This window comes from Geotrypetes seraphini, chromosome 2 (assembly GCF_902459505.1).
Source record: "Geotrypetes seraphini chromosome 2, aGeoSer1.1, whole genome shotgun sequence".
Lineage (NCBI taxonomy): Eukaryota > Metazoa > Chordata > Amphibia > Gymnophiona > Dermophiidae > Geotrypetes > Geotrypetes seraphini.
This window is the reverse complement of record NC_047085.1, coordinates 413,393,585-413,407,097: the sequence shown is the minus strand read 5'-3', so window position 1 is coordinate 413,407,097 and position 13,513 is coordinate 413,393,585. Positions and strand designations below refer to the sequence as shown.

The 13,513-nt window shown below is 45.0% G+C and overlaps 1 protein-coding gene across 2 annotated transcripts in view; it reads left to right on the top strand.

Moving 5' to 3' along the window:
* Positions 1-13,513, top strand: part of MIOS (meiosis regulator for oocyte development) — a 66,840-nt gene that overhangs the window by 33,335 nt on the left and 19,992 nt on the right. For both annotated transcript variants that reach the window (XM_033931027.1, XM_033931026.1), the window contains exons 6-7: positions 1,864-1,929; positions 7,215-7,373. In XM_033931027.1, coding sequence (XP_033786918.1) covers positions 1,864-1,929; positions 7,215-7,373 — 225 coding nt within the window. The remainder of the gene's footprint in view (positions 1-1,863; positions 1,930-7,214; positions 7,374-13,513) is intronic.

Below are 13,513 nucleotides of genomic sequence, written 5' to 3'. Positions count from 1 at the left end.
GTCACTTAATCCTCCACTGCCCCAGGTACATTAGATGGTCTGTGAGCCCATTGAGACAGATAGGGAAAATGCCTGAAGTACGTGTATGTAAACCGCTTTGAGTGTGGTTGTAAAACTACAAAAAGACAATATATAAGTCCCAATCCGTTTCCTTTTCCTCCATGCACCATCCATCTCTCCCTTCCACCATCTTATCCAATTTATCCCTCATTCCCCATGCACCATGTCTCCCTCCCCTCCACCATCTTATGCAATATTTCTCCCTCTCTCCTCCACATACCATCTCTCCCTTCCCCCCCTCTACCATGTTATTCAATATTTCTCCCTCCCCATGTCCAACATTTTCTCCCTCTCCAAGCAGCATCTCTCCCTCCCTTCCACCCCATTACTGTCTCTCCCTTTTTCCATAGCCCCCTTCTTTATCCCATGCCCAGCATCTCTCCTTCCTAAAAACTCTCCTCTTGCTCATCAAAAGGGTCAGCTGCAGCTGGCAGCGATTCTTACAGGCTGCCTGCCACTAATACAGAACCCGCCTCTTTACTGCAGAAAAACAGGAAATTGCCAGAGGGGGATGGAACGCAGCAGAGGGGAAGCTTAGAGTTAGCGGCAGGTAGCCTATGAGAATCAGGGCCAGGCTGCCGCTGACCCATTAAAGAGAGCATCACAAGAGCCCAGCCTATTTCTCTACAACTGATGAAAACCCAGACAAATGGTGAAAAATCACCAAAACCGCCCAGATGCCTGACTGTTGTTAAAAAGGAGGACATGTCCGGGGAAACCTACTGTTGCTTTTTGATCAAGTCATGGGAGTGGGGCTATGGGAGCTGCAGTTGTTTGCAGAGAGGAAGAAGTATGTCAGTCCTGATTTATTAGCTTTGGTTTTAAAGCATGCCAGGAGTTTTTCTTTCGGTATAGAAATAATGTTGAAATAGTAGTTAGAAATCCAAGACTGATTCAGTTTTTCCTTGTGGCTTGGAGTCAAGTTCCTGCTTCAGGTGCTAGCCGCCCCATTTTCTCACACACGTATCCTGCACTGCCACCTATTGGCCATGTCCTTATGAAACAGGTTAATGATAGACTGTTTTGTACTGGTGGCAGGAAGGTGCTGACCGACAGGTGCTATTAGGTCATGCGGACAAAGTCCCAAAGAAACTCTAACAGATTTTTAAAAAATCAGTAATTGGGTCCCACAGAAACCCTAAGAGATGTTTTTTTTTTATTATTAATCTTTATTCATTTATGTATTTACGATGACAATAGAAAGAAAATCAAATGATGTGTAAAAGTTTTAAATGATGTAATATTGTGTACTTGATGTAAGATGAAAAAATGAATAAAGAATTTGGAAAACAAAAACAAAAAAAAACTCACAATAAGTGTAACATAAAATATAATCATTTCATAGTTTAACATCACTTAATATATCATAAAATTCTAACTCACATCAAATATCCCCCCTCCCTTATACCCAACAATTATTCCTAAGCAAAAGAAATCATAAAATATCCCCTCCTAGAAAATTCTTTGGTTTCAAAACCCTAAGAGATTAAAAAACTACCAGTAATTAGAAATCAAGCAGTCTTATTACTTTTATCTAGAGCGCTACAAGTTGTAAGCAGCACTATACAGAGTTATGAAGGAGACAGTCCAGGCATGTGTGTACTATCATTTTCTGATGATGTTTTCAGGATATGCTCCAATTAATAACCTGTATTTCCAGTGCAGTAGGGATGGTATGCTGAACCATAGGGTACTCGATCCATTCTCGTGAGCACACTGCAGAAAGATGCTTTCCTGATTTGTACTTTCATTTTATTCATATCAAACAATGCGGCTAACGTTTATTTATCATCTTTTCTTCAGTATGAGAGCAAGGTAGCAGTTCGGGACCGTGTGGCATTCGCCTGTATGTTCCTCAATGATACCCAGGTAAGATCCCAAAAAGATTCAAACTGTTGAAATTAGCTCTGTATTGTACATAAGCTTTCAAGAGCACATGTGGCCCCTCTGCAATGCTCAAGTACAGCTGCATTTTTGCATGAATTACTATGTGGATCCAACCTCAAGTCAGTTTTCTTCAGAACTAATGCAGCTGTTAGAGATAGTTTTACAGAGATCCAAGGGAACATTGTTCTGTTTTCATCTGTGTTATCCCCTTTTTCCTTTACTTAAGGCTAGCATATCTAGAAAGAAACATGGAGCTGATCCTCCTTGCTAAGCAGGATGAGAAGGGAAAGGGATCAAGCAATGATCAGTGATAAATGCACAAACTTTGCTTATGGCACTGAGGACATAGAAAAAACTCTCCCACTAAATGGATCTTGGTTAAAATCTAATTGGGCACAGTTAGCCTGCCTGGTCTTCAAAAATACTTATCACCTACAGCAGTTTTTGTGTCATTGGCCAAAGTGTTCAATACATCTGTCCCGTTACCTTTTTCACACCCAGAAACAATCTCTCTAGCCCTGTCCCTGTACTCTTGACATAAAATTTCAACTCTGCTTCTCTGAAAAGGGTGAAAGATCATGCCTGAAATAATGGCTAATAAAATGTGTCTCTTTTGTAAGCAATTGATTAATAAGAGCGAGCTTTAGGGTTCCCTTCTTTTCACATTCAAATGAGAATCCAAAGGTTTTATGCAGGTATTCCTTTTTAGTTTCTTCTTTTTAAATGTTACATTATTTAGTTTTTTATTTGTCTTCTTGTCTTGGAGAGTTTGGGGCCTGAGAGTTGCCCCTTTCTACCTTTTCTTCCTGCTCAGTCAGAACCAGGGCTGGGATCTTGGCATCATGAGTCTTCACTGGCAGCTTTCCAGAGATTTTCTTTTTTCTGTCTTTGTTTTTCAGTTGAGCCTCCTGTGTTTTTAGTCATGGCATGCTGAACTGCTATAGTTTTTATTTGCACCCTAACTGGGGGCAATTTAGTTAGCTACTCTCACCGAATAATTCCATGATTATGATGGACTGATGCAGTGGCTAGTGAAGAAGGACAGGTGCAAGCAGACGATCTTAACGTCAATGTCATAAAAATCAGCACCGTAAATAAGGGGGGCGATATTGAATAGCTTGTATTAGTGAGGCATTGCATTGCACTGTACATTTAGCTATGTACTTCTACAGCTTCCAGTATCGCCTCTAAGCTGATGACTCCCAGATCTACCTCTGTGCGCCATATATCTCTACTGAAACCCAGACCAGAGTCTCAGCCTGCCTGTCTGATATTGCCACCTGGATGTCTCGCTGCCATCTAAAATTGAATATGGCTAAAACAGAGTTGCTCATCTTCCTGCCTAATCCCACCTCTCCACTTCCCTCGTTCTCTGTCTCTTTGGACAACACTCTCATCCTTCCTGTTTTGTCTGCTCGTAATCTCAGGGTCATATTTGACTCCTTTCTCTTCTTCACTGCCCAGATACAACATATCGCTAAAACCTGCCACTGCTTCCTCTATAATATAACTAAAATCCGACCCTTCCTCTCTGAGCACACTACCAAAACACTTAGCCATGCCCTCATCACTACTGCAACTCGCTACTCTCAGGCCTTCCACAGCCATCTCACTCCCTCCAATCCATCCAGAATTCGGCTGCACAACTCATATTCTGGGAAAGCCGCTTTACTCATGTTATCCCTCTCCTAAAGTCACTTCGATGGCTTTCCATCAGTTTCCACATATAATTCAAACTCCTCTTACTGACCTACAAATGCACTCACTCAGCTGCCCCTAACTATCTCTCTTCACTTATCTCTCCCTATGATCCTCCCCGTGAGCTCTGCTCAGCTGGTAAAAATCCCTCCTATCTGTGCCCTTCTCTTCAACTGCCAACTCCAGACTCCATCCCTTCTACCTTGTTGCACCATATGCTTGGAACAAGCTGCCCGAATCCCAACAGGGGGCTCCATCTCTGGCAGTGTTCAAGGCCAGTTAAAAGCCCACCTCTATGAGAATGCTTTTGACTCCTAACTCCTCTCACCTTGGGTTCTACATCTCCAACCCTATGTCTGTCTGTCCAAGTTAGATTGTAAGCTCTTCCTAGCAGGGATCGTCTATAAATGTCAAAATGTTGTATTAGAACCCTTATTGTTAGCAATACAGCAAGCAAGAGGGATACAGGGTATTCCATATTCTGATATGGAATATAAAATTTCGGCTTATGCGGATGATATTTTACTTTATTTGAGGAATCCAGAATCTGCCTTATCTTCTCTATTGGAATTAATTGATATGTTTGGCAAATTTTCAGGTTATAAAATTAATTGGAATAAATCTGAAATTATACCTTTAAATGTTCATTGTGTAAAAGGATTAATTGACGCTTTTCCGTTCATATGGAAAGAAGAAGGATTTAAATATCTTGGCATTCAAGTTAAAAATACAATTGAAGATACCGTAAAAGAGAATGAAAAATTTGTATTAAAAAAAGTTACGGAGTTGTGCGAGCAATGGAACCCTTTACATATTTCTTGGTGGGGGAGAGTTCAAACTATTAAAATGATGATGTTGCCTGTAGTTTGTTACCAAATGAGTATGATACCTATTTATTTTCAGAGGTCCTTTTATAAAAAGCTTAACAGCATTTTAACAAAATTTCTTTGGCTTGGTAAAACACCTAGAATAGCTTTAGTAACTTTGCAAAAATCAATTAAGGAGGGAGGGGTAAATTTTCCAAATTTTTATAGGTACCATCAAGCCTATATTCTACGTCAGGGTATGTATTGGATCCTCCCAGAACTTATAGATAATGCACCAGATTGGTTGTATTTGGAATGGCGCCTTATGTTTCCCCTAAATTTAGTTCATCTTCCAAGTATTAACATACCTAGAAGATACAGAGAAAATAAAATATTAATGGATACTTGGAAAACGTTGAGGTTTATAAGTAAATTAACACCTATCCCAATAAACAAATCAACTAATCAATCTCTATGGATAAACTCCAAGATCAAAATTGGCGGAGCTCAAATCCTTTGGAAGAACTGGATTATTGCAGGCATTAGATCTCTAGATGATGTTATTTCAGAAGGTAAACTGCTGGAATTTTCACAATTGCAACATAGATTTGGTCTTAGTAAAACACAAAGTTTTAAATGGTTGCAATTGAAGCAGGCCATTCAGGTTGGGTTCCCTGAATGGAAAACATTGAATAATCAATATAGTTTAAAGTTCTTATGTTTTCAAGCAGACTTCCTAGGGCATCAAGCCGCATTGTGGTATAAATTAATATCTGGATATTTGAATAAAAAACCAAAAAATGGACTAAGAGACATTTGGAGCATTGAGATTAAGCATAAAATTACTGCATCTCAATGGCCACTAATTTGGTCTTGGAGAATGAGATGTACAGTGTCAGCATCTATGAGACAAACTTGGTTCTTTTTATTACATAGAGCTTTTTGGACCCCTACACGTTTGCAAAAATTAGATAATTCCAGGTCTAATAGATGCTGGCACTGTGGTCTGGAACCTGGGACGTTGGATCATTTACTGTATCATTGTCCCTACATTAAAAGTTTTTGGAATGCAATTTGGCCACAAATTAATAAATTGATGGAAAATCATATAGCAATATCATATGATACAGTGTTATTTGGAATGATGATGAGAAAAAAAAGTCAAATTTCACCAGAAAATAACAAGCTTTTACTAGTCATGACAGGGGTTGCCATTCAGCATATAACCAACAATTGGAAGAATTATAGTAACCTAAATTATACATTTTGGTGGAATACAATATGTCATATATTCAAAATGGAAAGAGCAATAGCAATACAAAGAGGGACATATACTAAATTTATAAAAATATGGGGGCCATTGACAAAATATTGTAATGAATAAATAGTAGGATTTCTCTTCTTCTTTTCTTCTTTTCAATATCTTCTTTGTGACACACATGAAGGGGAGGGTAGTGAAAATAATTTTTACACAATATGATATAATATGATATATAATATGTAATGTATGATTGGAAAGTACTAGAAGGGTGGGGGGAGGGAGAGGGGATAAAAATATATTTAGAATATGATGTATTAGATATAAAAGTGATATTGTGTATTCATTAATTGTATTTTAATATTTTGTACACTTTATGTAAAATTTGAAAATGAATAAAAATTATAAATCAGAAAAAAAAAATAAATGTCAAAATGTACAGTGCAGTGTACGCCTTTCAGCGCTATATAAGTGATAAATAGAAGTAATAGTAGTCCTCTTCCTACAAAGCTATAATCCAGAACTTTTTGGATAGATGTTGCTATCTAAATTTATAGTAAAAGCTGAAATTACTCAAACTGATATGCAGTGGAAGTAAAAATATACATACCTGTAAATCTTCCTGCTTATAAAAGTGCTGATCAGTAATGACAATGTTTAAGTCATGTCTCTAGAGTTAATGTCCTCTGCTACCAAGTTTTATTTTCTCAGCCAGAGACCCCAGAAGTAAAGGCATTATTCAGGGTCAGAGAACTTATTTTTTAGGGGCACTTGTCAGGAAAGATTCTTCCAGGGCAGTCTGAAGAAGCATAAGAATAGCCTTACTGGGTCAGATCAATGGTCCATCAAGCCCAGTAGCCCGTTCTCACGGTGGTCAATCCAGGACACTAGTACCTGGCCAAAACCCAAGGAGTAGCAATATTTCATGCTACTGATACAGGGCAAGCAGTGGCTTCCCCCATATCTTTCTCAATAACAGACTATGTTTGAATTGGGCCCTTAGAATGGTGAAGTTATATCTTGGGAGATTGCTTTTCAGAATTGCCACGCAGATTGTGCATGAAATAAATCTGCATATGTTGAGACCCTTTGTATGCAAATATATCTTGTGCATACTCATTGTGCTAATCCTGAAAACCCAACTGGTTGGGTGTACCTCCAGGAGAGGATAGATAATAGCATGCTTAGAGAGGTCCAGATATGGCATTGCTTGATCACTGTTTACCTTGTAGCCTGTAGAGGGTTTTTCAGGTTTGGGAGGGGAATTTTGTAAAATTGTAATTGCACAAGAAATCATAGAACATATTAAACCATATTCAGTAATGAAGGATAAGTGAGTGTTAGCAGACAGTACTGCTTTAGATAAATGGGGCAAGCCGTACATCACACTTGGGTTTCTGGGCCTTCACTTCCTGATCTACTTGGTCTGTCTACATGTCCCCATCCCCATCCTAAATCAAGAATAGATATGTAAGACAAGCTAATCTTCATGTGGATCTTTGTAGCTGAATCGGTACACTGAAAAGCTGACCAATGAAATGAAGGATGCTGGCAACCTGGAAGGTATCCTGTTGACAGGTCTGACAAAGGATGGAGTGGATCTGATGGCAAGTTATGTGGACAGAACAGGGGATGTGCAGACAGCAAGCTACTGTATGTTACAGGTTAGTGCTTTTAACATACAGCGCTTCACCATGACAACAAAGAGTTGGTGTGCACTATCTCGGGAAATAAATATCATCTAAGCAGAAGCATTTTGGAGTTCTTTTAGTACACTACATTGCTATGGGAAGGAGAAGAACTTTTCAGTGTTGACACAAGTCACAGGCTACACAAATAGGAGACTTTAATTATCTAGTCCTTTCTTTTTAAAATTCAGTTTTGTTCTGCTGAATTGTAGGAAGATATGACGGGAAAAATACAGTCTGAATGAGAAGGCTGATAGGAATATTCCCTGACAGTTTCACTATGAAGGTTTGATTTATTTCTAATTTAATCTATTCACTTGGGAGCTCATTTTTTTTTTTTTAATCTTTATTCATTTTTAAATCTTACATCAAGTGAATTATAAATAATACAACAATTTTCAGAAATCACTTGTAAATACAATCATATATTCTCATGAAATAAAAATAGATACCCCCCTATTATCAATATTCCTATGACCATATAATACATTTTATCCCAGGACAAGCAGGCAGCATATTCTTAACACATGGGTGACGTCACCGACGGAGCCCTCGGTACGGACCTTTTTAACTAGAAGTTTCTAGTTGGCCGCACCGCGCGTGCGCGAGTGCCTTCCCGCCCGACGGAGGAGTGCGTGGTCCCCAGTTTCTTCGTTTCCGCGGAGCGAAGAAGACGCGTGTGTTTTTTCAACGGCCGTTGAAACCACTTTTTTGCCTTCCCGCTCGCGCTTTTTTCCTTCTTTTTTCTTCCTTTACCTTCGGGTTTATTTTTCTTTGATTTGCAAAAAAAAAAAAAAAAAACTTTGCTTTTTTTTCCCTTTTCTTTTGTTTTTGCCCCGGCGGGGCCTGTTGCCAGTATACAGGCCTCGGGCTTCGATTTTGCGGAGGCTATCTTCCCCTTCATGCCCCCGCAGGTCGGTTTTAAGAAGTGCCAGCGGTGTGCACGCCCGATCTCCATCACTGACCCACACAATTGGTGTTTGCAGTGTCTGGGTCCGGAGCATCGGGCGGACTCCTGCACCCGCTGTGCTACTCTTCAAAAAAGAACCCTTAAAAACCGAAGAATTCAGCAAACTCTCCTCTTCGGCACCGAGTCGGCGATGGACTCCTCACCTTCAACAGCGGTACCTCAGAAATCGGCACCGTCGTCCTCGACACCGACCGACCCCGCATCGGCGTCACTGGCGCCAGGTAAGCCGGCTAAGAAGCCTTCCTCTTCCCTCGAGCGCCCTCCGGCTACGGTGGCGACACCGTCCCTACCGGCATCGCACCGGTCCCGCAAACGCTCCGCCCCGATCTCGGTGAGTGCCTCGTCATCGGCCTCCTCATCGCCGGGGCGTGGAGCGGCATCTAAGGAACCGAAGAAAAAGAAAGCGGTTCCGATGCCACCCCTAGATGACCGTATCTCGGCCATCTTAAAGGCTCAACTCCAAGAACAGTTGAAGAAACAACTTGAACAACTGTTGCCCACTATCCTGGCACCGCTCCTTCCGGTACCAGACCGGCCCGAGCCCCGTACCGAGCCCCCGGTGTCCACCCCTTCGGTACCGGTGAACACATCCATGCCGATCCTTTCGGCCCAACAACTTCCCGGCGATCCGGTGGTTCATTCTCATGCCACATTGGATCCTCCTCGGCACCAGGCGGTACGGCATTCTTCTCGGGACCGAGATAGACGCCGGTCGTCCTCCCCTGGTACCGTTTCGGTGCGCTCTGGAAAATCCTTGTCCAAAACTCGACATACCGCGCCCTCCACCCCGGTGTCTCGACCAGAAGTCAGGGACCCTGACTTATGGGAGGAAACTCCTCTCGGTACCGAGGAGGATCCCTCCTCATCTGATGAGGAACCATCGGCACCCGATGCCATCTCTAAACCAGAGCAGTCCTCATTTTCCAAATTTTTGAGAGAAATGTCTGCTGCCCTATCCCTTCCTCTGGAATCGGACTCAAAAAAGTCTCAAGCCTTTCTAGAGGCTCTAGACTTTGAGCAACCTCCTAAGGAGTTCCTCAAACTTCCCGTGCATGACATTCTACGGGAAACGTTCTACAAAAACTTGGAAAATCCCCTCACGGTACCGGGAGCCCCCCGTAAACTGGACAACCTTTACCGTGTCATTCCCATTCCTGGATTCGACAAATCTCAATTGCCCCATGAGTCCCTTCTGGTTGAATCCACCCTAAAAAAGACTCAGGGCTCCAGTGTCTATGCCTCTACCCCTCCTGGCAGAGAAGGTAAAACCATGGACAAGTTTGGCAAGAGGCTTTACCAGAATGCCATGCTTGCAAACAGGGCAAACAACTATTCCTTCCATTTTTCCTTCTATCTCAAACATTTGGTCCAACAACTGTCTGCCCTCCAAAAGTACCTTCCTGAGCGCAAGGTCCCGCTATTCCAACAGCACATCTCTAGCCTTCTCCAAATGCGCAAGTATATGGTCCGCTCGATATACGACTCCTTCGAGCTTACCTCTCGGGCCTCTGCCATGGCCGTAGCCATGCGTCGCTTGGCCTGGCTCAGAGTCTCCGACCTGGACATCAACCACCAGGATCGTCTGGCCAACGCCCCCTGTCTCGGGGATGAGCTTTTTGGAGAGTCACTGGATTCCACCACCCAGAAACTATCTGCCCATGAAACCAGGTGGGACACCCTGATCAAGCCGAAAAAGAAGGCACCGCCTACCCGACCTTATCGGCCACAAACATCTTATCAACGGAGATTCTCAGCCAGACCACTCAACCCGCCCCCCCAGCAATCTCGGCGGCCCCGTCAACAGCAACATCATGCTCAGGCTCGATCTCAGGCCACTCAACCCTCTAAGCCTTCTCAGCCTACTAAACAAACTCAGCCCTTTTGACTCTTCTCTCCAGGGCATAGCCAGTCATCCACCCTTGCTACCTCTTCCACAACCCATCGGAGGTCGTCTCACCATTTTCTCCAGCCGTTGGGAAGTCATTACGTCGGACCAGTGGGTCCTCAACATCATCCGCCACGGCTACTCTCTCAACTTCCAGACTCTACCTCCGGACAACCTTCCCGTAGAGTCTGCTTCAAACTCATCTCAAACCCCCCTCCTCCTGAGGGAGGTTCAATCCCTCCTCCTTCTCAATGCCATCGAAGAAGTACCTCCAGATCAAAGGGGTCAGGGATTCTACTCCCGCTACTTCCTGGTCCCCAAAAAGACGGGAGACCTCCGTCCCATTCTCGATCTAAGGGACCTCAACAAGTGTCTAGTCAAGGAGAAGTTCAGAATGCTCTCCCTTGCCACGCTTTACCCTCTTCTTTCTCAACACGACTGGCTATGTTCCCTGGACCTCAAAGAGGCCTACACTCACATCTCCATCAACCAGAATTCTCGCCGCTACCTACGGTTCCAGGTACTGCACCACCACTATCAGTACAAGGTGCTACCGTTCGGACTAGCTTCCTCACCCAGGGTCTTCACCAAGTGCCTTATTGTGGTAGCGGCCTTCCTCAGGTCTCACAACCTCCAGGTGTTCCCCTACTTGGACGATTGGTTGGTGAAAGCACCTTCATCTCAACTCGTGCTACAAGCCACTCATCACACCATCTCTCTCCTCCACCTCCTGGGATTCGAGATCAACTACCCCAAGTCGCACTTGCTTCCCACCCAGCGACTTCAATTCATTGGAGCAGTTCTGGACACCACGCTAATGAGGGCCTTTCTCCCCTCCGATCGCCAGCGGACCCTGCTCCATCTCTGCCGTCAGGTACTCATGCACCCCTCCATCCCTGCCCGACAGATGATGGTCCTACTGGGTCACATGGCCTCGACGGTGCATGTCCTTCCTCTGGCACGCCTCCACCTTCGTACGCCTCAGTGGACTCTCGCCAACCAATGGTCACAGACTACGGACCTTCTTTCTCATCCCATCTCTGTGACATCATCTCTTCAGCAATCTCTCCAATGGTGGTTGAACTCCTCAAATCTTTCCAGGGGTCTGCTTTTTCATCTGCCCCCCCACTCTATGATCATCACCACAGATGCGTCCCCCTACGCGTGGGGAGCTCACCTAGGAGATCTACGCACCCAGGGACTTTGGACCCCACAGGAGCGTCGTCATCACATCAATTTCCTGGAACTCAGAGCCATGTTCTATGCCCTCAAGGCTTTCCAACATCTCCTCTGCCCTCAAGTCCTCCTCCTTTGCACGGACAATCAAGTCGCCATGTACTACATAAACAAGCAAGGCGGCACCGGATCTCGCCCCCTTTGTGTGGAGGCTCTGCGCATCTGGACCTGGGCCACGGACCGCAATCTTTTTCTCAGGGCGGTCTATATCCAGGGCGAACAGAACTCTCTGGCCGACAATCTCAGTCGCATCCTTCAACCCCACGAGTGGACGTTGGACCCTCCGACTCTGCTCTCCGTCTTTGCTCGATGGGGCACTCCGCAGGTGGACCTCTTTGCAGCACCTCACAATCATCAGCTGCCCCAATTCTGCTCCAGACTCTTCTCTCCTCACCGTCTGGCCCCGGATGCATTCCTGCTCGATTGGAGGGATCGGTTCCTGTATGCCTTCCCTCCACTTCCTCTGATGTTGCGGACCTTGTCCAAACTCCGCAAAGACCACGCCACCATGATTCTTATCGCACCTCGGTGGCCTCGCCAACACTGGTTCTCACTCCTGCTCCAGCTCAGCTCCAGGGAACCCATTCTACTTCCTGTGTTTCCTACTCTACTTACGCAACGGCATCAGTCTCTGCTACATCCCAATCTGTCTTCGCTCCACCTGACAGCTTGGTTTCTCTCGGGCTGACCTCTCCGGAGAATCTATCTCAACCGGTCCGCCTCATTTTGGACGCTTCCAGGAAACCGGCCACTCTCCAATGTTACCATCAGAAGTGGACCAGATTTTCATCCTGGTGTCTCCGGCATCATCAAGAACCCACCTCCTTAGCGGTGGAAACTGTCTTGGAATATTTGCTCTCACTGTCCAACGCTGGCCTCAAAACTACCTCCATCAGAGTCCACCTCAGTGCCATCACTGCGTTTCATGAGCCTATTCTCGGAAAACCTCTCACGGCTCATCCTCTGGTTTCCAGATTCATGAGAGGACTCTTCAACATCAAACCGCCTCTCAAGCCTCCTCCTGTCGTCTGGGACCTGAATGTGGTTCTCTCAGCTCTCATGAAACCTCCGTTTGAGCCTCTTGCCACAACTTCTCTCAGGCTTCTTACCTGGAAGGTGCTTTTCCTAATTGCCATCACCTCTGCCAGGAGGGTTAGCGAACTGCATGCACTGGTTGCCGACCCACCTTTCACTGTTTTTCACCATGACAAGGTTGTTCTGCGTACCCACCCTAAATTCCTTCCCAAGGTGGTCTCAGCTTTTCACCTCAACCAGTCCATTGTGCTGCCCGTCTTCTTCCCTAAGCCTCATTCGCATCCTGGGGAACAGGCGTTGCACACGCTGGATTGTAAGCGTGCCCTTGCTTACTATCTTGATCGTACCAGAGCTCACCGAACAGCCCCTCAGCTCTTTTTGTCTTTCGACCCCAACCGTTTGGGTCGTCCTGTCTCCAAACGGACACTTTCAAATTGGCTTGCTGCCTGTATTGCTTTCTGCTACGCTCGGGCCGGTCTCTCACTGGAAGGAACTGTCACGGCCCACAGAGTCCGAGCTATGGCTGCTTCTGTGGCTTTCCTCCGCTCCACGCCCATCGAGGAAATCTGCAAGGCGGCCACTTGGTCCTCAGTTCACACGTTCACTACTCACTACTGTCTGGATGCGTTCTCCAGACGGGATGGGCACTTCGGCCAATCTGTGTTACAAAATTTATTTTCCTAATGGCCAACCATCCCACCTCCCTCTTTGTTAGCTTGGAGGTCACCCATGTGTTAAGAATATGCTGCCTGCTTGTCCTGGGATAAAGCACAGTTACTTACCGTAACAGGTGTTATCCAGGGACAGCAGGCAGATATTCTTACGTCCCACCCACCTCCCCGGGTTGGCTTCTTAGCTGGCTTATCCTAACTGGGGACCACGCACTCCTCCGTCGGGCGGGAAGGCACTCGCGCACGCGCGGTGCGGCCAACTAGAAACTTCTAGTTAAAAAGGTCCGTACCGAGGGCTCCGTCGGTGACGTCACCCATG